Source organism: Coptis chinensis, chromosome 7, assembly GCF_015680905.1.
Source record: "Coptis chinensis isolate HL-2020 chromosome 7, ASM1568090v1, whole genome shotgun sequence".
NCBI classification, from domain to species: domain Eukaryota; kingdom Viridiplantae; phylum Streptophyta; class Magnoliopsida; order Ranunculales; family Ranunculaceae; genus Coptis; species Coptis chinensis.
This window is the reverse complement of record NC_141462.1, coordinates 16,084,034-16,109,140: the sequence shown is the minus strand read 5'-3', so window position 1 is coordinate 16,109,140 and position 25,107 is coordinate 16,084,034. Positions and strand designations below refer to the sequence as shown.

At 35.9% G+C, this 25,107-nt stretch overlaps 3 protein-coding genes across 3 annotated transcripts; all 3 read right to left on the bottom strand.

Annotated features, from left to right (window-relative positions):
- Positions 1-7,611: 7,611 nt before the first annotated feature.
- LOC147486236 (uncharacterized) lies at positions 7,612-8,019 on the bottom strand. The gene has a single exon (XM_086573687.1). It carries the CDS (start codon positions 8,017-8,019, stop codon positions 7,612-7,614), a length of 408 nt encoding a protein of 135 aa, XP_086429813.1.
- Positions 8,020-12,046: 4,027 nt separating this feature from the next.
- On the bottom strand, positions 12,047-12,601 carry LOC147486235 (uncharacterized). Its single transcript, XM_086573685.1, has one exon. The coding sequence runs from the start codon at positions 12,599-12,601 to the stop codon at positions 12,047-12,049; it is 555 nt and encodes a 184-aa protein (XP_086429811.1).
- A 1,396-nt stretch (positions 12,602-13,997) lies between these two features.
- Positions 13,998-15,632, bottom strand: LOC147486234 (uncharacterized). The gene is made up of 3 exons (XM_086573684.1): positions 14,985-15,632; positions 14,598-14,678; positions 13,998-14,540 (listed from the first exon to the last, which is right to left on the bottom strand). Exons 1-3 carry the CDS (start codon positions 15,630-15,632, stop codon positions 13,998-14,000), a joined length of 1,272 nt encoding a protein of 423 aa, XP_086429810.1.
- Between the last annotated feature and the right edge of the window lie 9,475 nt (positions 15,633-25,107).

Genomic DNA, 25,107 nt, shown 5'->3' with positions numbered 1-25,107 from the left:
TCGAGTCTGTCCTTATTAATAATTAAAACGTGAAATCTAGTTTTTTTAGTAGTTATAACTTATAAGCCAAAAAATGTCCTTATCAATGGTTTCAAAACCAAGCTGACCTAGACTATAATTAAAATTGGAAATTTGGCATTTTGGCTTATTTTTTGGATATACCAATATGCGAATTCGAATTCGAATTTTTTCATAGTATCCGAACAATAAACCTAATCGGGTAACACTAGAAATGTGTAAAATTACCCAAAATATGTATCCGAATCCGAACCCGAATTATCCATATCCGACCCAAATTTAAATACGGTTAGAGAAATGTATCCGAACCAGACATATTCGGGTCAGATTCAATTCTTATCAACAATATAAACATAAATGCAAAATTAAAGGCACTTTCTTTAAGAAATTTCATATTTTTATCAAGAAATTGAACCTTAAACCGCACAAGGCCCCATGTTATAAAGGGCCAAGATATTGTAAAAAACCAACTCATGTTTCCATTCCATTTTCGTTACGAAGATATATCACGTCAGTAGGGTAGGGAACGGTATTTGAATTCGAATTTGAATTTTTTCATAGTATCCGAACAATAAACCCGATCGGATAACACTAAAGAAATGTGTAAAATTACCCAAAACATGTATCCGAATCCAAATCTGAACCTGAATTATCCGTATCCAACCCGAATTTAAATATGGTTAGAGATCGAAATGTATCTGAACCCGACATATTCAGGTCGAGTTCAATTCCCTACCTTACACGTCAGGATCCGTTACTCAAACCGAATCACACCAAGCAAGAACCATAATGACACATGGAAAATGAATTTATGAGAAGTTTTTTTAAAAAAACAACAACAACTAACTGTGATTTATTTATCTACTTTCGTGTTTTAGCTTTATCTAATTAGGAATTCAACCAAATGAGCCAATAAGTGAGTGCCAACTTTTATGATAAAATAGGAAGCTAATCATATTTAGATATACCCTCCTACTTTGTAGAAAAAAACAGCTATAATTATCAATGTTTTCCATTTTGCACAGGGCCCATTAGATCTCATAGCCGCCCCTTGCAATTCGGTGGGTTGGTACCCCATATGCGAAAACCAAATATTCTTCTAGTAGTGTGATATCTAAGAACCCTTTCTCTCTTATGCTCTAAGATCACACAATTAAAATAAATGTCTAAAACATAATTAAGGAAGAAGATGAGTTGAATCTATGTTTATTGATTTTCAATAACAGTTTACAACCTCTCTTTGTTTCTCTCTCTCTTTCTCTCTCCTCTTTGTAATGATTTTTCCTAATCATGAATGAATCCTCTTCTGATGTTCTTCCGGTCTTTATATAGTGCCCTGATTTGGCTTAGACCCAATCAATCTTTGACACGTGTCCCTTGTCTTGCTCCTCTTTCCCGCTCAATCCCTGCAAATGTTTAAACATAACTCCAAAATATATTGAAACATTGACCTTTATGTCAATGTTTCAAGTTTTGAAATATCAGATATAATGCTTTTAGGCACGATATTTGTCCACTACATCGCCCCCTCTCGAAACTTTGAAATTTACTTAACAATTTCAATTTTTCGAGAAGCGGTTATATCACTTTGGGTCCAAATATCAACCCGGTCCATATTATTAGGCAAAAATTTAAAACCAACTGTTCAGCTTTCCCACAACTTCCAGCTTCTCCAATACACTGCATATCTTCCAGAAAACAATTTTCTTTGCTGCATTCTTGCCTTCCAATTCTTAGACAAAAATCCAACTCTTACAGGTATGTTTGTAACTTCCTGCATTTTGTTAGTTTTGCTATGCCATATCTTGCTATAACTCACGCAAGTATAAATCACACCCTCATAATTATCGCTAGGGTTTTTTAGAGATTGTTAAAATTTGAATGTCGTAAGCTTGAATATGTTTATATTTATACTATTGTACACAACACTATAAAATGTTTGATACTCTTTAAAAGCTTATGTCCTTACCCTTTTAAAACTTTCGAGTTAGATATCCTTCACCATACTGTTTTGCCCACCGAATATATTCATTGTTTATGTCTGTATATCGAACTTTGCGAAATAACACTATTTATATCGCAATTTCCGATAATCTGATAACTCTATTACTGATAATATGATATATATATTAAATTGACTATACTAAAAATACATTTGTCCTCGCCCCTTTGTTTATAGTCCTCCCAATGGCTAGTGAAGATACCCTTTTGACGATAGTCTTAGTAGTGACTGTATAGTCATAATCTCGCCTCTATTTCTTCGAAGTGCTATCGACCCCAAACTTCTTGGGATCTGTCTTATGTTGTAGAAGGGATCCCTTGTTATCCTTTTGAAACCACCGCCTTAGAATCTGAGTGCAATACTGTTGAAGATACAAGTCAATGGAAGCATGGACTTAGCCATTTCTTCATCAAAAGACCCAATCTGATGTTAGTTCAGACTGCTTATCAAATTCCCACTTCCCTTTATCTGCAACACTATGCTGGTACTCGGACTTTCACCAAATGTCAAAGTGGTATGAGACGAGCAATCATTATCACTGTTGGTCAACTCGCCGCTGGATTGAGATTTCCTCTGACCAATCTCGATCGCGAAGTATTAAACCATCTGAACATTTCCCTTGGTCAAGGAATGGGGAATTTCTGGAGGTTAATGTTTATCTGCAATTACTACAATAGCCACTTTTCCCTAGAAAAGCATGAAACCGATAGAATCAGACTATCCGATATCCTTAAGCACTATAAATTCAGTGAAAAACTTCCTGGATATTTTTACCCTAGAAAGCACAACAAATCAAACATCAAGGGTATTATCCGTAAAAACCGAAAAAGTGACAAGGAATGGACCAAGTATCCCATCATTGTTTTAGGTGACTGGAAAAGTGCCGATCCTCCAGCAAAACCTCCTTTGAAGCATCAAGTCTTCAATTCTTCAGGTATACCCTCCTTTTGACTTAACTTCGATAATTATATATATCGGAGTCCCACTCTGACCCCAGCCTTTCTGTATATTTTTAGTACTCCTCCCTCATTTTGAAAAAGCTCGTGGGAAATCTAACAGAGTGTTTAAACTATTAGAAGGAATTGATGAAGAAATCGATATTAGAACTGGGACTAACAAAGAAGGGAACCCTCGCCTTACTGTTGCTCTTCCCGATATAAAAAATTATCGGGCACCTCTTTATGTTCTTCAAATTCGGGATCTTCATAAAATGGGTCAGTCGCCAATTCCCACTCAATCTCCTCTAACACTTTAAACGATCCTTCTTTTCTTATGTCTTCCTTTGCTTTGCATGAACTCCCACATAGTTTTCCCCAAAGTTTCTTCGATTACTTAGATAACAATCTTACCATGACTCCAAATCTTTTTCTCCAAATTAAAAAGAAGTTCCTAACTTTTATGAGTATCCGCTTTTACAAAATATATTTGACCAACATCGTTTATTGTATACAGATTTGGTCCCTCGATTGTCAGCGAACCCAAATGTTAGTTGCTAATTTCCTTCAAAAGGAAAAGAGAAAGCTGTTGACATACACTACATCGGCCAAAGCTCCACAAGCCAAGCATCCTACTCATCCTCAGATATTCTGACCTCTTCTTCCAGAGATAAGCAGAATGCTCCTCCTAAAGACACATCTCATACTTCCTTGCTAGATACCCATACTCACTCTAGTTCGAAGAAACGCAAACACACCTGGGGGGAGAGTGGGCTTGCTGAAGGACAAACACTCGAATCACTTCCTTCTGATACCGCTGAACTTTTCAAGCCTGTATTTCCTCTATGCGATAACAACTATATTCCTTTAACCGCCTCGCTTTTTGGTGATGATCCTTCTGAAGATTTAGGCGTGTCTCTGTCTTCCAGCTGTGTTCTTCCAAAGGATAAGGTTGTTATGTGCGTTGTATCTCCTTTACAACGCTTAACAACCTTCTGTGATTCTATGGAAAAAGTATTCATCCTCTTTTCTTGACTACATATCCTTTACTTTATTTCCTATTTCTATCTGCTTATCCATTTTCGTTCCTTTTTTAGGCTAAAGTTGCTACTCTAGCCCAATTTGACTCTCACTATCAGCAGGACCGTACCATTGGTCGGTTGAAAAAAATAGTTGATAGTCAACAGTTGGAAGTTGACAAACTAAACCAAGAAGTAACTCACTTGAAACGAGAGAACAGCCAACTGACAAGCGACTTGAAAAAAAATGTCGAAACTGCTGAACAAACCCTTCAACAAAAGATTGCAGCTCATACGAAAATTCTGAAAAAAGAACATGCAAAATAACTGAAGAAAATCACCGAAGACTTTGCTATCATAGAAGCGAAGTATAAAGAAGCTTCAGAAGCTGCCAATGATGAATTTAATGGTGTTATGACATCTTTGAACACTCTTGCTGATCGGCGTGAAGCCTTCAGACCATATGTTCCTCCTGCTATTCTTGCTGAGCATGGGCTTCTTAGCGATAATGCTCCTACCGAGGATCTTCCAACTACAACTCCCACTACTCCTGCTGCTGCAACTACCACAACTACTTGTCCTGCTGCTGATGCCACCCCTCATCTTGCTACTGAGTTCAGCGACATAGATGATCTGCTTAATACCCCTCCTGCTTGAATTTTGTCTCATATGTGTAATACAATTTTGTTACTATTTCCTTTTTTCCTTGCCAAACTTCTCTCTACTTAACTGTTTTTGTACTATCTTTGCTTGTAATACCTTTTAATACCTATGAAATTTGAAATCTGAAACATTTTTGCAATGTACCATCCATATATTTATATATTGTAACCAGACACTTCAAAAGAGAGTATCATCTATACTTAAATTACCACCAGAAAATGAAATTTTCGATACTCAACAAAAAACTAGAGTATCGGCGATACTAAGACTTGTATAATCAGCAAAATGAAATTTTTGATACTCTCAACCAACAGAGAGTATCGGCAATACTTAAACTTATATCATCAGAAAAATGAAATTTTTGATACCCTCAACCAACAGAGAGTATCGGTGATACTTAAACTTATATCATCAGAAGAATGAAAATTTTGATACCCTCAACCAACAGAGAGTATCGGCAATACTTAAACTTATATCATCAGAAAAATGAAATTTTTTATACCCTCAACCAACATAAAAATATTGGCGATACTTAAATTTATATCATCAGAAAAATGAAATTTTTGATACCCTCAACCAACAGAGAGTATCGGCGATACTTAAACTTATATCATCAGAAAAATGAAAATTTTGATACCCTCAACCAACAGAGAGTATCGGCGATACTTAAATTTATATCATCAGCAAAATGAAATTTTTGACACCCTCAACCAACAGAGAGTATCGGCGATACTTAAATTTATATCATCAAAAAAATGAAAATTTTGATACCCTCAACCAATAGAGAGTATCGACGATACTTAAACTTATTTCATCAGAAAAATGAAATTTTTGATACCCTCAACCAACAGAAAATATCGGCGATACTTAAATTTATATCATTAGAAAAATAAAATTTTTGATACCCTCAACCAACAGAGAGTATCAACGATACTTAAACTTATATCATCAGAAAAATGAAATTTTTGATACCCTCAACCAACAGAGAGTATCGGCGATACTTAAATTTATATCATCAGCAAAATGAAAATTTTGATACCTTCAACCAACAAAGAGTATCGGTGATACTTAAATTTATATCATCAGAAAAATAAAATTTTTGATACCCTCAACCAACAGAGAGTATCGGCGATACTTAAATTTATATCATCAGAAAAATAAAATTTTTGATACCCTCAACCAACAGAGAGTATCGGCGATACTTAAATTTATATCATCAGAAAAATGAAAATTTTGATTTGGTTAAACCCCTGTATTAAATGACCATAAATCAACAAATTAATTCAAACCCCAACATGCATTAAAACTCTATTTAAACTTATTAAATAACAATTAAATGGCTTACTCCTTCCCAAACATTTATTGCACAGATAACCACAAAATTACTTTTTCCACTGACTTTATTTACCAACTCCTCGTTTCCTGCTAATCTCCCTTAATCTTTCTTGTTTTCATGCTAATACCATTTATTTTTCTCGTTTTCACCATCTTTCTACTTATATAAAAACCCATTTTTTTTACATTATGCTTCAACTTACTTTTTACAAACTATCTTACTGAACATAACCAACGTAAAAAACAAAAACATCCATCCTTTCTCCTCCTATCTTATCACTCTTGTCCTGCTTATGGTTCTTCCAGAGTGATTCAACTAGTCAGATTGCCCAACCACGGAGTACTCTGATGATGATGATGAAGAAGAAGAAGAAAAAGAAAATGAAGAAAATGAAGAAGAAGAAGAAGATGAATGGCTCCGAGATCCTTATTGTTATGACTATAATAATGACGGATCTCCCACTGATGGAGACGACGGTGATGATGAGGATGAAGATGAAAATGATGATGAAGATGAAGACGAAGATGATGATGAAAATGAAAACTGACTTTACATTTCTGTCTATGCTATGTATCAATGTTTTGACCACAACTGTTAAAAATCAACTATCATCATTTATGTTTTGACATTATTATTGCACCTTTCTAATTATGAATAACTACAATTACACATGCCATTGTTGCCAAAATTAACAATTGAAACAACGCACCTTTATTATTAATACGATATCTACGCCTCCTCCTTGCTGCCGATATGATCCACTTTATGTGCCTGGTATCGGCCAATGTTTATGATACCAAGACTTTTGACAATATGCCTAATATCAACATTTCTGCTAATATCAGGACTTTATATGCCTGGTATCGGCCATTGTTTTTGATACCAGGACTTTTGATAATATGCCTAATACTAACATTTCTGCTGATATCAGGACTTTATGTGCCTAAAAACAACACATATGTTGGTGATAGGGCTTTTGACGATGTGCCTGGTATCAATACATCTATCGATACCAGGACTTTTGACGATATGCCTGATACCAATACGTCTATCGATACTAGGACTTTTGGCAATATGTCTGGTATCTGCCATTGTTTCTGATACCAGGACTTTTTGACAATATGCCTGGTGCCAACATTCCTGCCGATAACAGGACTTTATGTGCCTAGTATCTGCCATTGTTTTTTATACTAGGACTTTTGACGATATGCCTGATGCCAACATTTATGTCGATAACAGGACTTTTTGTGCCTGGTATCTGCCATTGTTTATGATACCATGACTTTATGACAATATGCTTGATACCAATATTTCTGCCGATAACAGGACTTTTTGTGCCTGGTATCTTCCATTGTTTCTGATACCAGGACTTTTTGACAATATGTCTGATACCAACATTTCTACCGATAACAGGACTTTCATACACAATATTATAACATCATTGCATTATGAATTCAAAACTTTTATTATCATGAATATTCTTGCTACATAGCTCATCCTTCTGATAAAATTGAAACATTATTGATAAAATACCTTCAAATTATTGACATTCTGAGGTTTTGGAAGTAAATCACCATCAACATTCTTCAAATAATATGCTCCATTTATTCCCACCTTGTGCACAATATAGGCCCCCTCCTAATTTGCTGATAATTTTCTAGCTCCCTTTTCTTTTGTTGCTTGAGTGACTTCTTTCAATACTAAGTCGCCTTCTTGGAAACTTCTTCCTCTGACTTTCTTATTGAAAGTTTTCCTTAGCTGTCTATGGTAGCAATCAAGCTGAATTCTTGCTTGCTCCAGTTTTTCCTCTAAGTTTAAGATCTCTGTATGCATCCCTTGTCCATTCAACCCTTTTTCCACAAGCAATGTTCTGGATATAGATACTACCATCTCAGCTGGAGTTACTACTTCCATCCCATAGGCTAGAGTAAATGGCGACTCTCCTGTAGCTACTCTTGGAGTTGTTCGGTATGCCCATAGCACACTGTTTAGCTCATCGACCCATAAGCTTTTCTTATCCTCCAATTTCTTTTTGGTATTATCCATAATAGTCTTATTTGTCGCTTCAGCTTGCCCATTCCCCTGAGCATAATAAGGTGCCGATGTAAAGTGTTTGATCTTATATGATTCTAGGAAATCTCTCACCTTGCTTCCAATGAATTGAGGACCATTATCCGATATGATGGCATACGGTACACCATATCGACATACCACTCTTTCAAATAAAAAACCGATAATATCCTATTCTCTGATATGTTGCAAAGCTATCGCTTTGCTTTGCAACATAACGGGTGGAACTCATATAGAGTTGCGTCTGTTTTTTCTTTTTCTATATTAGTATGTTTTAACCTTGTTTTGCAAATGTTCCAGAATTTCATGCATTTCCATGGTATTTTTCTACCCTTTTTTATTTTAATACTTTGAGAACAAAGCATGCTTCTTATTTGGGGGTGGCATAGAAACACGTGTAATTAAGGCATCTGATAGGATATAGATTTATATAATATGCACTTGTTTTCTAGTAAAAATTTAAAAATTTCAAAAATATAAATAAAAAGTTTATGCTATACACTTAGGAATATTGGTATTGTTTTCTTTCTCTATGCTCTTAATAATCTAGAAGTCTCACGTTAGCTTTTGCATTAGAATAGTTTTTAGAAACTTAGGTTAATATATAGGTAATAATCTTTGCATCTATCTATAAATATATTACATGAGTATCTATGATTGTTTTGGCATTAAGTTTCTAAAATTTAGGCTAGAGTACTTATTCTACAAATCTGTGAGAATATAGCCTAAAGCCTTATATGAGTGAAACATTTGAGAAATGACACAAGGGAGAAGTAAAATCCAGATAGAGAAATCACACGCCCACTTGCTTGATCACTATACCATATCCTAAGCGAGAATTTAGGCCCTCTTTGGATCGATATAGCTAGAAATTCAAACCTATGAATTATTTTCTGCTAGTCGCCCCTTTGAACCTTTCTTTAGCCTTTCATAAACCGCAAATCCTTTACTCTGTTACAAAAACAAAACAAAACAAAAAATCAACCTACCCATTATAGAATGAGTCTGAGAATAGGATGAGTGAAAAAAAGAGAAAGGAAAAACATGTGTAAACAAAAATTAGCTAGTTGCTTCAGAAAAGAAAAAGAAAAGAAGTTTCCATCCAAAGAAAATAAAAATAAAAATAGAAACAAAATAAAAACTCCAAAAATAGAATAGAAGAATTCAAAAAGCCAAAATAAAAAGGCTAAGGATGGAAACAAAGTATAGAAGCAAAAGTAAAGAACAAGGTTTTCTCTAGTTACATAATATGAAGACTCTATTATCTCAGACTTGTCCTTTTTGAATATCCATTTCCTTCCTTCTTAAATCATCTCCAAATCCCCGCAACACCTAATAAAGACCTCTAGCTCAATTAGGAATAGGTTAGTGTGATAGCAAGTGGCAGATGTGTTTGATCGAACCCGGCTTTATTGTGTGTCATTGAGATTGTAAGGTAAAGTGTGCCCACTGCGCACTGGAGTAGCGAAACTTTAGCAGAAAAATCAGAGTGGTTTTTGTCTTGGCATTTATGTGAGGACCTACTTAAGGACGTTATTTCGAGTTTTCAGAAACGGACCTGCTAGTGCATTTCATAGTATTACTCATTGTATATATGTTTATTCATAGATGATTGATTATTATGCATATATTAGTGTAGGTTTCGACTTGATTATTATGTATTCATTGCTAGTGAGATGTATAGATAATTGGGAGCATAAAAAAAGAAACAATAGTTTTATTTCTTAGTCGTTGTAATATATATGAAGTTTGTGAGTACTTTCACTGGAAAACTCTCACAAGGCTATAACTCGTCCACTAGAGAATTCTTAGTGGTTTAAGGCTTTGTTGCATATGGTCAATGCAATCGCACTCGGCGAAACAAGAGTAGTTAGAACTCTATTTTTTGTCATTTATTCTAATTTCTCATATTTGCTTGAGGACAAGCAAAATGCTGTTTGGGGGTGGTTTGATAAGAGCCCAAAACTGTAGTTTTAACCCCCTAATAATAATACTTTTAGACCAATTATGCGAGTAATAAATAAGAGTTAATGCTGATTACGTGCTTTTATGTATTTTAGGCATTGGAGTCAATTATGTGCTGAAATATGTCACTTTTGCGAGATAAAGGAGCAAAGATTGGTTGCTAAGAAGTTTTGTGATTAAAGACCAAGATTCAAGGAGAAAAAGCCTTTTTAAAACCCGGTCAAAGCTGAAAAGTCAAAGTCAACGCGGGCAGAAACAGCACACAAAAGTCAGCAGAACTTCCAAAGACCGTATCTTTTGACTCAGACCTCGGAATTGGGCCTACCTTATGTCAAAACGACCGTCTTGGAAAGATCTTTCCAATGGTCCAAACTTTAACCAAATCAGAGGAGCAGAAGTTGAAGAAAAGTATGTTGAATAAAAATCCAACTGCCTATGTGGACTGAAGAAATTGGGTTTTAGGCTCGATTTTTCGGTCCAAAACATGGCTCCTCAGCCCATGCATGAAAAAATGGATCTTGTCTCCTCCATTTCAAGACACAAGACTTAACTCTTAAGCATCTAGTTTTTAGGTAGCCATTAGCCAATAATTTTTAGATCTAGTTTTAGACTCCATTAATTAGTTTCAATAGCTTGTTTTAGAACTAGTTTTTTACATTCCATTAATTAGTTTTAGAACAAAGTAGATTATTATTTTAGAATCATATTTAGTTTTATAATAAAGTATTAGTTTTCATTTCCATTTAGTCCTTGATTTAATTCTTATTTAGAATTAGTTTGCCTTCATTGATAATTAGTATTCATGATCTTAGTGCTAATTTAGTTTCAATTCTTGTTTAATTCGATTGAAATCATTACTATTGTTGTTCAAATTAGATTTATCAGTTAATCATTTATACCAATAATGGGTTGTTCTATGAGTTCTTGTTTGAGAAATGATAGCGTAATAATTCAAGGCTAAAACCTCCATTAGAGGGGGTTGAAGAAGCCTTGATAAAGCTTGATTTTTATTAGCGTAGAATAGTTCGTGATTTTCCATTCCATTCTAGAAAACAATTAGTTCACCATGAGAATGGATTTGATTGTTTCACATGCTAGTTGTTAGTTGGTAGAGATTACCATGAACAACTAGGGATTAGAAAACCCAATTGTTATTCGAAAGCATTTCAACTCGGATTACGACGATTCTTCGTTAGTAAATTAAGTCAAGTTAAGGTGGAATCAAACCCCCCTAATTCCTTATCATAATATCAATTTAGTATTAGTTTGATTGAATTATCGTATCTTGTTAATCTAATTTCCATCGTAGTATAATTTATGTATTACTCTCATTAACTTTGGTAGAACCGATAATCTTAGTAAACGTGAATTCTAAAGAACTAGGAGTGGAACGAATCTTCTACTCCACTTAGTGCAATAGCATCAAGAGTGTAGAAAACTTTGATAATTAGCACACAAAATAGTTCTAGTTTTACTTGCGTTGAGTTTAATCGCTTATTCGTAGGTAAAACTATCATTTTACGTTTATCAATTTCCGCACTCCCCTTCATGTATCTCTGCGATGATTTGATTAGCATCGGCCGCCGATATACATTTCAAATGCAGTCCCCCAGGATTTTTCCAATACAAATCATCCTCTATTAGCAGATATCTTTCAGCTCCAGATTTTATTCTTCTAGCTTCATTTTTATCCTTGGATAACTCACCTTTGGATAAAAATAAAATATAAGTGCTTAACCATGACTCCCCTAGCGTATCTATCTCCATAATCTCAGGATGTTTTATATCGATACTTGGGTTCTGCTGGACACCCACTTGCAATACACGTCCTTCTATATTTTCTAGCATAGCAGCGACATATGCCAAAGCATCTGCATGTCAGTTTTCTCCTCGATCAAGGTGCTGAACTTTGACTCTGTTGAAATTCTGAAGCTTCTCTTTGACGAAGTTCAAATAATCAATCATATTATCGCATTTAGCAACATATCCTCCATTGATTTGACTTACTACTAGCTGAGAATCACTGAATACCGATAATTCATCCATTGACATTTAACAATGTAGCCATTTTCAATCCTGTAATCAATGCCTCATATTCTGCTTCGTTATTAGACGCGTGGAATCCTAAGGTAACTGCTGATTCCAATCTCTGATTGTCTGGTGTTATCATAACCGTTCCGATACCACATCCCTTTTGACCTAATGACCCATCGACAAAAAGTCTCCATCCATTTGTACCAGCCCATGGATAATCCTCATCCATCACATCATCAGGTTCTTTCAACTGTAAACCACTACCTTCTTCGATATCCCAATTTTCATCTTCAGTAGGAAAATTTGCTAGAAAATCCGCTAATACTTGACTCTTTTCTGAAACCCTATTCCAATACTTAATTCCAAATTCATCTATAAGAACCGACCAATTTACCATTCTCCCTGACTTGGCTGTTTTGGCCAAAGTATGCTTTAATGGAAGATTTGTCATAACAATGACTGAATGAGCTTGAAAATAAGGCTTCAATCTTTGAGTGGAATAAAGAAGAGCTAATGCGTATTTCTCCAACATCGAATATCGAGTTTCAGCCTCCAACATGGTTTTAGATTAAAAATAAACAGGTCGCTCAGACCCATTTTCCACTTTTACTAATACCAAGCTAATAGCAAAATCCGATACTGCTAAATATAAAAATAAAGTGTCACCTTCCTCCGGCTTTATCAAAGTTGGAACTTCTTGGAGATACTTCTTTAAATCTGAGAAAGCCTTTTCACACTCTTCTTCCCATATGAACTTTGTATTCTTCTTCAGCAATTTGAATAAATGTTTCCATCGGTCGGAAGTTCTTGATATGAACTTATTTAAAGCTACAATTCTTCCTGTTAGCTTTTGTATATGCATCCTAGTACTCGGAGAAGGCATCTACTGCATAGCTCGAATTTGGTTGGGATTCACATCTATTCCTCTTTTTGTTACTATATACCCATAAATTATCCTGAACTGACATCGAAAGTACATTTCTCTGGGTTGAGCTTCATATTAAATTGTTTGAATATCCGAAACACTGTATCGAGGTCTTTAACATGATCTTCCGCTTTTTTCGATTTAATTACCATATCATCGATATAGACTTCCACAATCTGTTTAATCAAATGCCTAAACATTTTCTCCACCAATCACTGATATGTTGCTCCAGCATTTTTTAGACCAAATGGCATTCGAACAAAACAGTAAATACCTCCTTCCATAACAAATGCTATTTTTAACTGATCTAAAACTGTCATGACAACTTGAAAATATCCTGAATGCCCATCATAAAAACTCAACAATTCAAAACCCGCTGTTCTATTGACCAATTCATCAATTCTGGGCATCAGATAATAATCTTTCGGACATTCTTTGTTAACATCTGTAAAATCCACACAGATCCTAACCTTGCCATTCTTTTTTTGAATAACAACAATATTTCCCACCCATTATGAGTTATCGATTTCTTTGATGATTCCACATTCCAACATCTTTTTTATCTCATTTTGCACCGAATCTGCATATATCAGCCGAACCTTCCTATGTTTCTGATGCACAGGAACTGCTCCTTCTCGCATATTCAACTTATGAGAACATATAAGAGGGTCCATACCTGGAAGATCTGCCATCGACCAAGCGAAATATCTTTATTTGTCCTTAAGAAATCTACCAAATCTTGTCTGGCCCCAGCACTTATCTCCGTTCCCATAAAGGTGAAACAACTTTCATCATTCTGACTGATATTAACTTTTTGTACCTCCTCCATTGTTTTGATTGGAACCACTTCCATCTCTGTCTTTAGCTCTAACGTAAATCTAAAATCCTACTGATGCTTCATGGTATCGGATTTTAGAGATAAATTGTCTGCTAATTGCTATTTGGTGTCTTCCAAGATGCCCCCAGTATCTATTTTCTTCTCTTTCATCATCCCCTTCACTGTGACGAAATTGCATTTCTCAGATTCTGACTAATCACCTAGTATCTCATGTGGTCCATAAGCAGTCGGAAATCTGATAACCTGATAAAAAGTACTGAGAACTGCTCTCATAGCATGTATCCATTTTCTTCCTAATATAGCATTATGATCCGAATGATGCTTGATGACTATGAACTTAGTCATTATTGTTTGTGGACCTGACCTTACTGGCAATTTTATTTCTCCAGCTGGTTTAGTTGAAGTTCCATTGAAGCCATACAAATTGAACTGCGGCTCCTTCAAATGCGACTCATCAAATCCGATACCTATATATGCTTTCCAAAATAGAATATTGACCGAACTTCCGCAATCCACCAATATTTTCTGCACATCATAGCCAAATATTCTTAACGTAATTAGAAATGCATTATCATGAGATAACATCACCTTTGACAAATCATCAGGAACAAACATAATAGCTCCAGGTATGCTCGCCGCTACTAATGATGGGTTCACTGGTATCGGCTCTATGTTCACCTCTAGCACTTCCTTCACTGTTGATATTTTTCTGATCTTATCCCTTATAATCTTCTTCTATGGGATAACTCCTTTGTAAATCATGTTGATCACTCCCAAAGGCTTATCATTCACCATATTTGCATTTCCGCCGAAGCATCGCCTGAATTCACGAAGCTTCCCATCTCGCATTAATCTGTCCGCCTCTCTGAGCAACTGTAAACATTTATTGGTTTCATGATTTTTGACCTTATGGAAATTACAAAAAGGTTTATCTGCTATTTCCCTAGGCTTGTGAACCGGATGCTGGAAGTAAGGTTCTTTCCCCACCCTCCTTAAGATATCATCCACTGTTGTATTAATGGCAATATAATTGCTCGGGTCTAACTCTTCTTTCAGCGACCTTTCAAACCTCTTTTTCTGCGATGGTTAGTTTTCCACCTTTGCATAAGAATCTACTGTCTTCCTCTTATCAGACTTATTGTAGCTATCCTATTTAGCTGACTTACTTGATTCCGATACCTGTAATACTGACTGATTCGATGCTGCCATAGTTCCCTCCTCAACTTGCACATCTTTTTCAGTCTTATCATACAACTCTCTTAGAGTTTTGATCTCTTTCCTAAGCATATACTTGTGCATGTCAGAACCTGGAATAAGCCCTGTCTGGAACACCATTACTGCTGTCATTTCTGATTGATCTAAATGTTCCACTAGCTGTGCCTTTGCCTTGAACCGAGATAAGAAAGTTTTTAAAGATTCCTTCTTTCCTTGCTTAAGCTGGAACAAGACTGACACCTGCTTCGGTTTTACTCGCTGATGACCATAGTTTGACAAAAACTTCTCTTCAATCTCTCGATAACATGATATCGACCATTCCGGTAGAAAACAGAACCACTTCAACGCTTTCCCCTTCATGCTCGCAGAAAAAGATTTACATAATAATGAATCCAGATAAGCTGTACCTTTGTATATCAAAAATTGATGCCGGTATCCGAATAGATGGTCCATCGGATCTGATGTGCCATCATATTGGGTGAACTTAGGAAGTTTGAACTTTGGTGGAATGGGCATCATCTCAACATTCTGATGTATCAGATTTCTACTAACATCGTCCGCTAGTTTCCTTATCGAAGCAGAAGTCTTTTCCAGAAGCTGGTTTTGCATCATCTATTTAGTGATGGATTGTGGTATCAACATTTCCAGTATCGGCGAAGCTTCTGTAGTTCTTTCATGTTTTTCTGATGCTCTTTCCACAAAATGACTACCTGATTTAGAACTACATTCCTCTTCCTCTTCTCCCTGGACATCCTTAACAACCACACTCGGACTCCCCTTCTTCATCTCTTGGTTCTCCTTTAGTAATATTGCATTTAGTTTTTCCACTTCCTCCAACCTTTTTAGAATTGCCTGAATTGAAGTACTACCTTCCATGTTCTCCTCCTGATATCGCCGACTCCTAGAAGCCCTTGTATTTCTTGTTTGCGACTGATTATCGTTATCCACTCGTTTGCTGTTTGTTTTCTTCCTTGGAGTTATTATGATTCAAAGCTCATTATATCACTCACCTTTCTTCACTCTTCTGTTCTTCAAACAAAGAACAAAACTATGGATTCTATATCGAAGAAGAAGAAAACCTTAATTTTTCTTGTTCTCGATGCACAGATGGCGCCAATGTGATATCTAAGAACCTTTTCTCTCTTATGCTCTAAGATCACACAATTAGAATAAATGCCTGAAACAGAAGTAAGGAAGAAGATGAGTTGAATCTATGTTTATTGATTTTCGATAACAGTTTACAATCTCTCTTTGTTTCTCTCTCTCTCTTTCTCTCTCCTCTTTGTAATGATTTTTCCTGATCATGAATGAATCCTATTTTGATGCTCTTCCGGTCTTTATATAGTGTCCTGATTTGGCTTAGACCCTATCAATCTTTGACACGTGTCCCTTGTCTTCCTCCTCTTTCCCGCTCAATCCCTGTAAATGTTTAAACATAACTCCGAAATATACCAAAACATTGACCTTTATGTCAATGTTTCAAGTTTTGAAATATTAGATATAATGCCTTTAGGCACGATATTTTCCCACTACAAGTAGTTCATTAGCTTTGTCCATAAAATCCACATATCTATGTCTTCCTTTGTTATGCCTTTGGAAACACCAAATATTGTTTCTATTTTATTCTTACGCTAATTTTCAATTTTGAAAACTTTTTTTAGGACCAGAATTGAAGCACATCTCCACTCAATATACTCAAAAATAAGGAAAACATTCTCATCACACAATTGAACAAAAGATATACTAAATAAAATGATAAAATTCAGAATGAAATAAGAAGAGGTTGGATGTACAATAAAGCAATCTAGTTTCAATTTGTTGACTTGCACATTTTTTTGGTAAAGGAAACTAATACTTTAGATACAATGCAAAACTGGACGTTACTAATTAGTTTAGGAATATTTTTACATATTACTAAAAATGGTGCAAGTGCAACGCCTTGTGTTGGGCTAAATTTGTAATTATAACAAAACTATAGGGGCAAAATAGTCATGAAAAAGTGACCAACAGTCGCACTTTTTTTATTATAAATTCACTATTGCTAAACTGTAGCTGGGAGTGGGATTTTTAAGGTAGTAAAGATATAATGGAAGGTTGTAAATACTTTTTAAAGTTAGCTTGACTGTTGAGTGAGATTTATAAATTGCAAATCACTTTTAGTTTGAAATTATCTTGTACATTTTGTGGTATAACTCTCACGCGCTAATTATATTTGAAATTATTTTAAGACTGGAGTAAGATCTAGCTAATCATTTTGTTTTGTCTTTTTACTTTGTTTTTTGTTGTTATCATCGATTGCGTAAAGTAGTATCATGTTTGGACTCTGAACTGGAGGGGATTAACCAAATTTTGTGCAAGATCTTTGTGGTGATCCATCTGCAGGATTCAAGAATGGTAATTGGGCATTGTTAACAACAACACTTATTGAAATGATTAAGGTGAAACATGCGGAAGCTTATGGAGGAAATGGGCACTATATATTCTCATCACTGTGGCTTCTTGAGAATCATCTCTACAGTTGTCATTTTGTTAAATTCCATGTTAGTGGTGATGTTAGGAGAGTTATGACATTGAGAGATAGAGAGATACCAAGAAGAAGAATAGAGATTGATTAATTAACAGAGATTGAGTTGGTTAGAGATTGATTAGGGGTTAGAGTTATTGCTCTCTACCCAGAGTTACATATTTATACTAACCTACCTTGGGTGTGAAGTTACTCAAAATATGAGAATAGAAACTACTAGATACGGATGAATTTGACTTATAGTCCACACTTATAGAAATGTGGGACTTTACATATGTCAATTACGTATAGAGGCACACGCCCTCAAACCAAGAGCAAACATGGGGCGCACGCCCTCATAGTCTAATACATTTCTCTTTCCGCTCTTCTATTTACTATATCTTCAAGATGGGTTGCGATGGTAAAGACAAATCCCACATTACCGACTCAAATCCTGATCCGATCAACAATCTCTCAACAACTTTTGCTAGTAAAATGAGGTTACCTATCCAGGCAATTTCAACGGCCACTTTCAATGATCGCATGAAAAACAAAGTTAAGGAGTATAATTGCCTTAGCGTGGTTGGCCGAGTCCTTGATGGAAAACTTAATTACAAGACTATAAAGTCGGCACTGGAAATGTTATGGAATGCTAATGCAATTCTGCATATGGAGACACTCGAGCCTAATTTATATCAAATATGGTTATCCTCTCATGACCATATGGAATCTCTACTCAGGGAGCAACCTTGGATAGTGTCAAATCATATTTTCCAGATTGTATCCTGAGAGGAATTCAATGATATTGGAGAAGAAGCTTTCTTACAATTTTCTGTTTGGATTAACTTGTTGAACTATCCATCTATATTTATGGACTCTCATATTGTGAAGGATGATAACTTTGATTATGAGCTTTTAACACCAACACAGATCAAGTTAATTGAACTTTATAAACAACAAGGTAACGAACCTGCTTTTGTGCGCACCAAGGCCGTGTTAGATGCAAGCCACCTAGTTTTCTTATGCCAGTCCCTTTCAAGGGCAATCAAACCCAGTGGATACAGTTTGCATATGAATTCCTGCCGATGTTTTGCTTCAGGTGTAGATTTTTGGGACATATCATCGCAAATTATGCTGTTGGAGCTTATGTAATGCAAACTTTAGCATTATCTAGCAAGTCTGAAGATAATGTTGAGCTATATAATCCTCGTAGTAGGGTTATCCCTCGCTCTCTGGTACTTAGGAAGGCTGACCGGTTCAATATTGATGATGAATTTGTTGCTCAACCAGAACAGTTTAGTAGCTCATCTCACCACACCAACATGCACTGGACTAATGCTGAATTAAATGTTGCACGCCCAAATATTATTCCATGCCCCCCGTGTTGAAACTCACTTTCTCGCACCACCATCTGTTCAACATGTATATAGAAATGAGAACTTCAGACACCCTACAATTGTGGATCTTTCATCACCTGACCCAAGTGAAGTTCATGTCAATTGGGCACTCACCGAGTATGAATCAACTATATCTGCACCACTTCCATCACCACTGACATCAGCACTTCTAGATCTATTCCCTCAACAAATTCTCTCGAGTCCTTTGGAATATTCAAGCTCTTATTTGGACTTGATCATGGGTGAAAACAAAGAGCAACTCTCATCTTTAGAATTTCTGATCCCACCTCCTGGGTCTGTCGAAGCATTTTCAGCTTCTATTCCTTCACATGTAGAAAAACAGAGTGCACAAGATTGTTAGATACACAAACAGTTGGAAATTGGAAAAGTAATAACATGTGAAGATTACCATGGCAAGCTAAACCAAATACAAGATGCTAAAAATGTGGAAGATTTCCTTGATCATGAGGAGTATGGGAAGACACTAGTTCAAGTTAGACAAAAAGCTTAGAAAACTGTGGCAGGGTCTTCATAGGTTCAGAAAGATGGAGCACGTACTATGTATAAGAAGGCGAGGGGCGCTGTCCGTAAACAACCCCCAGTTGATCAATGAGGATATTAGCTTGGAATTGTCGAGGAGTCAGTCTCGACTCGACAATACAGTGTTTAAAATATCATATCATAGTGGAGAGGCCAAACATTATATTTCTATGTGAAACTAAGTCTGATGTACATAAGTCGTCTAGTATTTTGCTTACTTTTGCTAGCTCCTATAAGTCTTTTGTAATAGGATCAAGAGGGTTATCTGGGGGATTATGGTGTTTATGGCAACATGACCTTGATGTACAAATTGTATGGTCCAACAGTTGGATCATACATGCTACTGTTAATGACATGAATGACAACTTTTGGTATCTGTCTTGATATAGTAACCCACATCCCCAACCCCGTCGAAGTCAGTGGAACTTCCTGCAAAATCTTATTCTAGCAAATGACGTTCCTTGGCTATGTATTGGTGATTTCAATGATGTGTCCAGTCAAGAGGAAAAGAGAGGAGGACCTCCGGCTCCAATTAATGTCTCATATAAAGTATTTCAATGATATGATTCATAAATGTGCTCTGATGGACCTGGGATGTAGAGGAGCAACTTTTACATGGTGTAACAACCAACAAGGATGCAAAAGAGTACTCAAACGACTCGATCGAGGTCTGTGTAATTCTCCATGGCGAAGCTTATTTCCAAATGCACATGTTACTCACTTACCTACATTGGATTCGGATCATAAGGTACTACTATTAGATTGTGCTCCACAACCTCAAATTTTTTTGCAAACCTTTTCGATTCGAAATCATGTGGCTTTCCGATCCTACCTGCACTAATATAGTAAAAAAGGCACTACAATCAAATTTTCATGGATCTCCTTCTTATACACTATGCAAAACTTTGGCCAACTGTAGGAAAATTTTATAGACATGGAATTCCAAGCATTTTGGTAATATCCACCATCAAATGTCAGAGCTCAGAGTACAAATTCATGTACTACTTAAATGGCTGACTATTTTCTTCAACAAGACATTTTACTCACAAGATATAATGTCCTATCAAAGAGAATTCATGTACACTGGGCTCAAAAAGCAAGAGTAGACAAATTACTCTATAATGAGTTGAATACCAAGTACTTTCATGCAACTGTCGCGATAAGGAGACACCGAACATATATTAGTAGAATCTTCGATTCTGATGGAAGTTTACTACAATCTCAAGATTTTATCAAAGCTCACATGGTACATTATTTCCAAAACTTGTTGTCTACTTCGCAACCAACAATGGATGCTAACATTCTAGATTTAATTCCTTCTAAGGTCACTCCTACTGAGGATGATAGTCTCCTAGCCCCAATGACTGATGGCGAGATATGGGATGCAGTGAAAAGTATTGGTTCCTTCAAATCACTGGGTCCGGATGGGTTCCAATCTATTTTTTATAAAAAAAATTATGGAAGGAAGCTAGCCCAAAGGCAATTTATATGGTGAAAGAATTCTTTTTGTACATATCATTTACAAAGGAGATCAATCAGACATATTATCTTGATCTCAAATATTGGCAATCCAACTGAAGCAGGACATTTTAGACCCATCAGTCTTACAAATGTCACCTACAAAGTTATTTCTAAGATTATGGTGAGCAGAATGCGACCTATATTGCAAGCTCTTATTAGTCCAAATCAAAGTGCATTTCTACTGGGAAGATTAATATATATCAACGTCCTGCTTGCCCATGAGACTTTCCATCATATTAGAGCTAAGTCTAATAGAAAGCATCATTATTATGCTATAAAATTTGACATGCAAAAATCCTATGATCGATTGGAACGGAATTTCATCAAAGAAGTTTTAGTAAGATTTGGCTTTCATGCTCAATGGGTACAACGGATTATGTTATGTATTAGCACTCCTTCTTGTGCGGTCCTGATTAATGGTACACCTTCGAGTCTCTTCACACCCACTTGTGGCATTCGATAGGGTGACCCTTTATCGCCCTATCTTTTTATTCTTTGCGCTGAAGTTCTATCGTTGAAGTTACATCAGCTGATGACCATAAAAAAGGTGAGAGGACTTAAATTCACGGCAAATTGTGATCCATTAAGCCACTTAATGTATGCAAATGATCTATTAATTTTTGCAAAAGCTAACCTTCAAGAGGCACATGAGATTGATACAACCATTCAATCATATTGCAATATCTCTGGCCAGAAGATTAATATATCAAAATCAGCTCATACATTACAAAGCCATGCCACGAACTCTGATGCTACAGCTACATGGTCTGCATAAGGTGCCTTGTACTACAAAGTTCCCACATTATTTGGGAGTGCCATCCATTCTGGGAAGAGCATCTATGGATGACTTTGCTCCTTTAGTCCAACGTTTTCAATCTCAACTTGCTAGGTGGAAATCCCCACTTCTATCAAAGGGAGGTAGAATTACATTAATCAACTCGGTTTTATCTGCTTTACCGACTCATGTGATGTCTTGTATTCGTCTACTAGTGTATATTATTGAAGAATTGGATAGGTATAGAAAATGTTTCTTTTGGAATCATGATAGAGATCATCGCAAAATGCACTATTTTTCATGGAATTTGGCATGCAAGTATGTTACCCAAGGTGGTTTGGGCATTAAGGATCTTGAAGTTCAAAATGTTGTTCTCTTAGGGAAACAAGCATGGTCTCTTCTACAGCCTAACTCTATGTGCGTGGGCCACATACATGCAAGCCAAATATTTTTCAAATACAAATTTTCTCAGAGCTCGCTGTCCTAAAAGTGCCTCACTTGTGTGGAAATCCATATATAAACTGCGACATTTGTTTGCTCACGACATTCACTGGCAGATTGGGATGGACTGAAAATATGAGCATGGGCTGATTCATGGGTACCTGATACCTCTATTATCTCAACCACCTGGATCAATCTTGATCGAGTAGTTGATTTTATTAATCCAGCTTGTCGTTGTTGGAACCACAAGCTTATTGTAAATCACTGGCCTGAAAACTATACTCGTAGAATCCTATCTCTCTCACTCAGATTTCAACCACATGAAGATACGCTTTTCTGGGCACCTGATAAGCATGGAGTATACATTGTCAAGAGCGCATATGCCATTGTCATGAAGTCTCTTCCAATTGACGATGCTCATCATGCTTCTTTCTATAAGAGAATTTGGTCCATGAAGGTACCTTATAAGCTCTGTTTCTTCATTTGGCAAGGTACTCAAAGTGTTATTCCCACTCCTGATTTTTTGGCAACGAAAACTTTTTTTGTTAATTCTATGTGCTATCTTTGTGATCAACATGATGAATCACTATTCCATTTATTTGCCAATTGTCCTTTTACTCGAGCAATTTGGTATGGAGCAAATTTATCACAAGCCATCAATTCAGCTCAAAGAGATCAATTTAAGTCTTGGTTGTTCGATATATACCAATGTGTAAGCCACACAAATGAGGCGGAGTACCTACAAAATCTTTTCACTTCGATTCTGTGGTTAATCTGGTTAGAGAGAAACAAATATTGTTTCCAACCCACGTCGGGACCGCCCAATCCACTTGAACTGATTCAACTGCCACCACATATGCACCTGCCATATCAACTATTGCTATATCTTAGCAATCACTCCCTCCTCTGTTTCTAAAATTTAATGTGGATGGATCGTCATATGGTAATCCATGACCTTCGGGTGCAGGCGGTGTCCTAAGGAATACTGATAGTGCTTTTCTACTTGGTTTCACTACACCAATTTGTAGAGGATCAGCCCTACTAGCTGAAACAACTGCATTGAGAACCAATTTATACTTAGCTCACAAGTTAAATATGTCGAATGTGATTTTTGAAACGGACTCACAATATATGTACAATTGCATTGTGAGGAATTCTCAATCATTCCTTGGGATGTTCAATCAGTAATCACATATATTAAGAAATTACTAGCAACAAACACAAGTTTTAAATTTAACTGGAGCTATAGAGAGAACAATTTTGTGGCTGGCAAGTTTGCGAAAATTGGTTCAGATCATACAGCAGATGATATTTGGTGGACAAATCCTATTCCTATTCGGGAGGAATTATCACTGTGTCTAGTTTATTGCCCTTAATGATATAACTGCTGTATGGACATTTAGAAATATAAGATAAATAAATTGCAGTTACAGAAAAAAAACAAAACTCTCATGCGCTTCAAACCACAAGTAACTAACGAGTACCGAAATATATGAAACCAATAAATCTAGGCTTAATTCTAAGCAGGGCCGGCTCATCCATGTAGCAAAATAAGCAACGACTTAGGGCCCCGCAGCTTAAGGGGCCCCCAATATATTCCAGTCCAGTTCACTATCCAGTCCACTATCGGTAAGAGAAAAAAAAAACGTTTTTACATTGGAAAAGAAAAAAAAAACGGTATACAGAGAACAGACCCTTCGTTTCTCTCGCCTTCAGCTTCTCCACCATTTCCCACGCCTTCAATTCTCAAGCAAAATAATGCACGCCTCCATAACTAATCAACGTTCTTCTTCATCTCTTTATAAAACTAATAATACACTCTTACCTCTATCATCTTCTTTTTGCTTTCTTTGGTTTTATAATCCCTCATTCTTTCTGACTCTCTATATTCTTCTTCTTCTCTCCATTTTCAAGAAAGATAAAAGAAAAGAAAAGGTTGGTATCTTTTTTTACTTTAATTGTTAAATTGTTATATTCTAAATTCTAATTTAATTCCACTCAAACTCATTCTTTTCTTTTTTGGATAGTGGATAGTGGTTTTAACAGGTATAATTGGACTAGTTGCTTACTTGCTTAGCCAAAGTGATTGTCGTGGTCCCGTGGATTGTCTACTTTTTTACCCTATACTTCAAACGCGACTTCGCCTATCAATTAAGCTTCGTCTCACGGTGATTGTTTCCATTTTATTTTATTTTTTGGTATGTTATGTGACTATGTGAGGACTTATTGCTTATTGCTTCTTTGCTTGCATATTATTTTACTGTTTTGACATGAACCGAAAGTATAAATCCGGTAATAAAAACGTCAAGAAAAGAGAAAAGTAGATGAGGCGATTGAATCTCAAAGAGGAGCTATTTTTAAATTTATAAAAAAACTATAAACAAAGTGAATCGGTTAGTTCAAGTGATAATGTAGTAAATGAACAACCTGACCAACCAATAGAAGTGGATAATAATGAAAATATAGAACACATTGATACTGATCCTAATGTAAATTTTGCTCCTAGTGTTTATGTTCAAGATAACATTGAAGAAAATCAAACAAATGAAAGAAATGATAACTCAACAGAAGATTTGCTTGCTAGTATTGATGAGAACCTCAATGAACAATCCAACTCTTTAGTTCAAGATATTTATGACCCTAGACAATGGGGTAAAATTGATACAAAACTAAGAGATTTGTTAGTTAAGAAGGGTCCAATTAGAGTTAGTGACATAGAATTTCCTATTGATATGAAGACAAAAAGAAAATTTTCAGCTAAATTTTATACCCAAGTAGCACCAAATGGAGAGAAGTTTGATAGAAATTGGTTAGTTTATTCAAAATATTGCAATAAGGTCTTTTGTTTCTGTTACAAGTTATTTAACTCAAGTTGCACCCAATTTCAATTAAATGGTGAAGGGACTGATG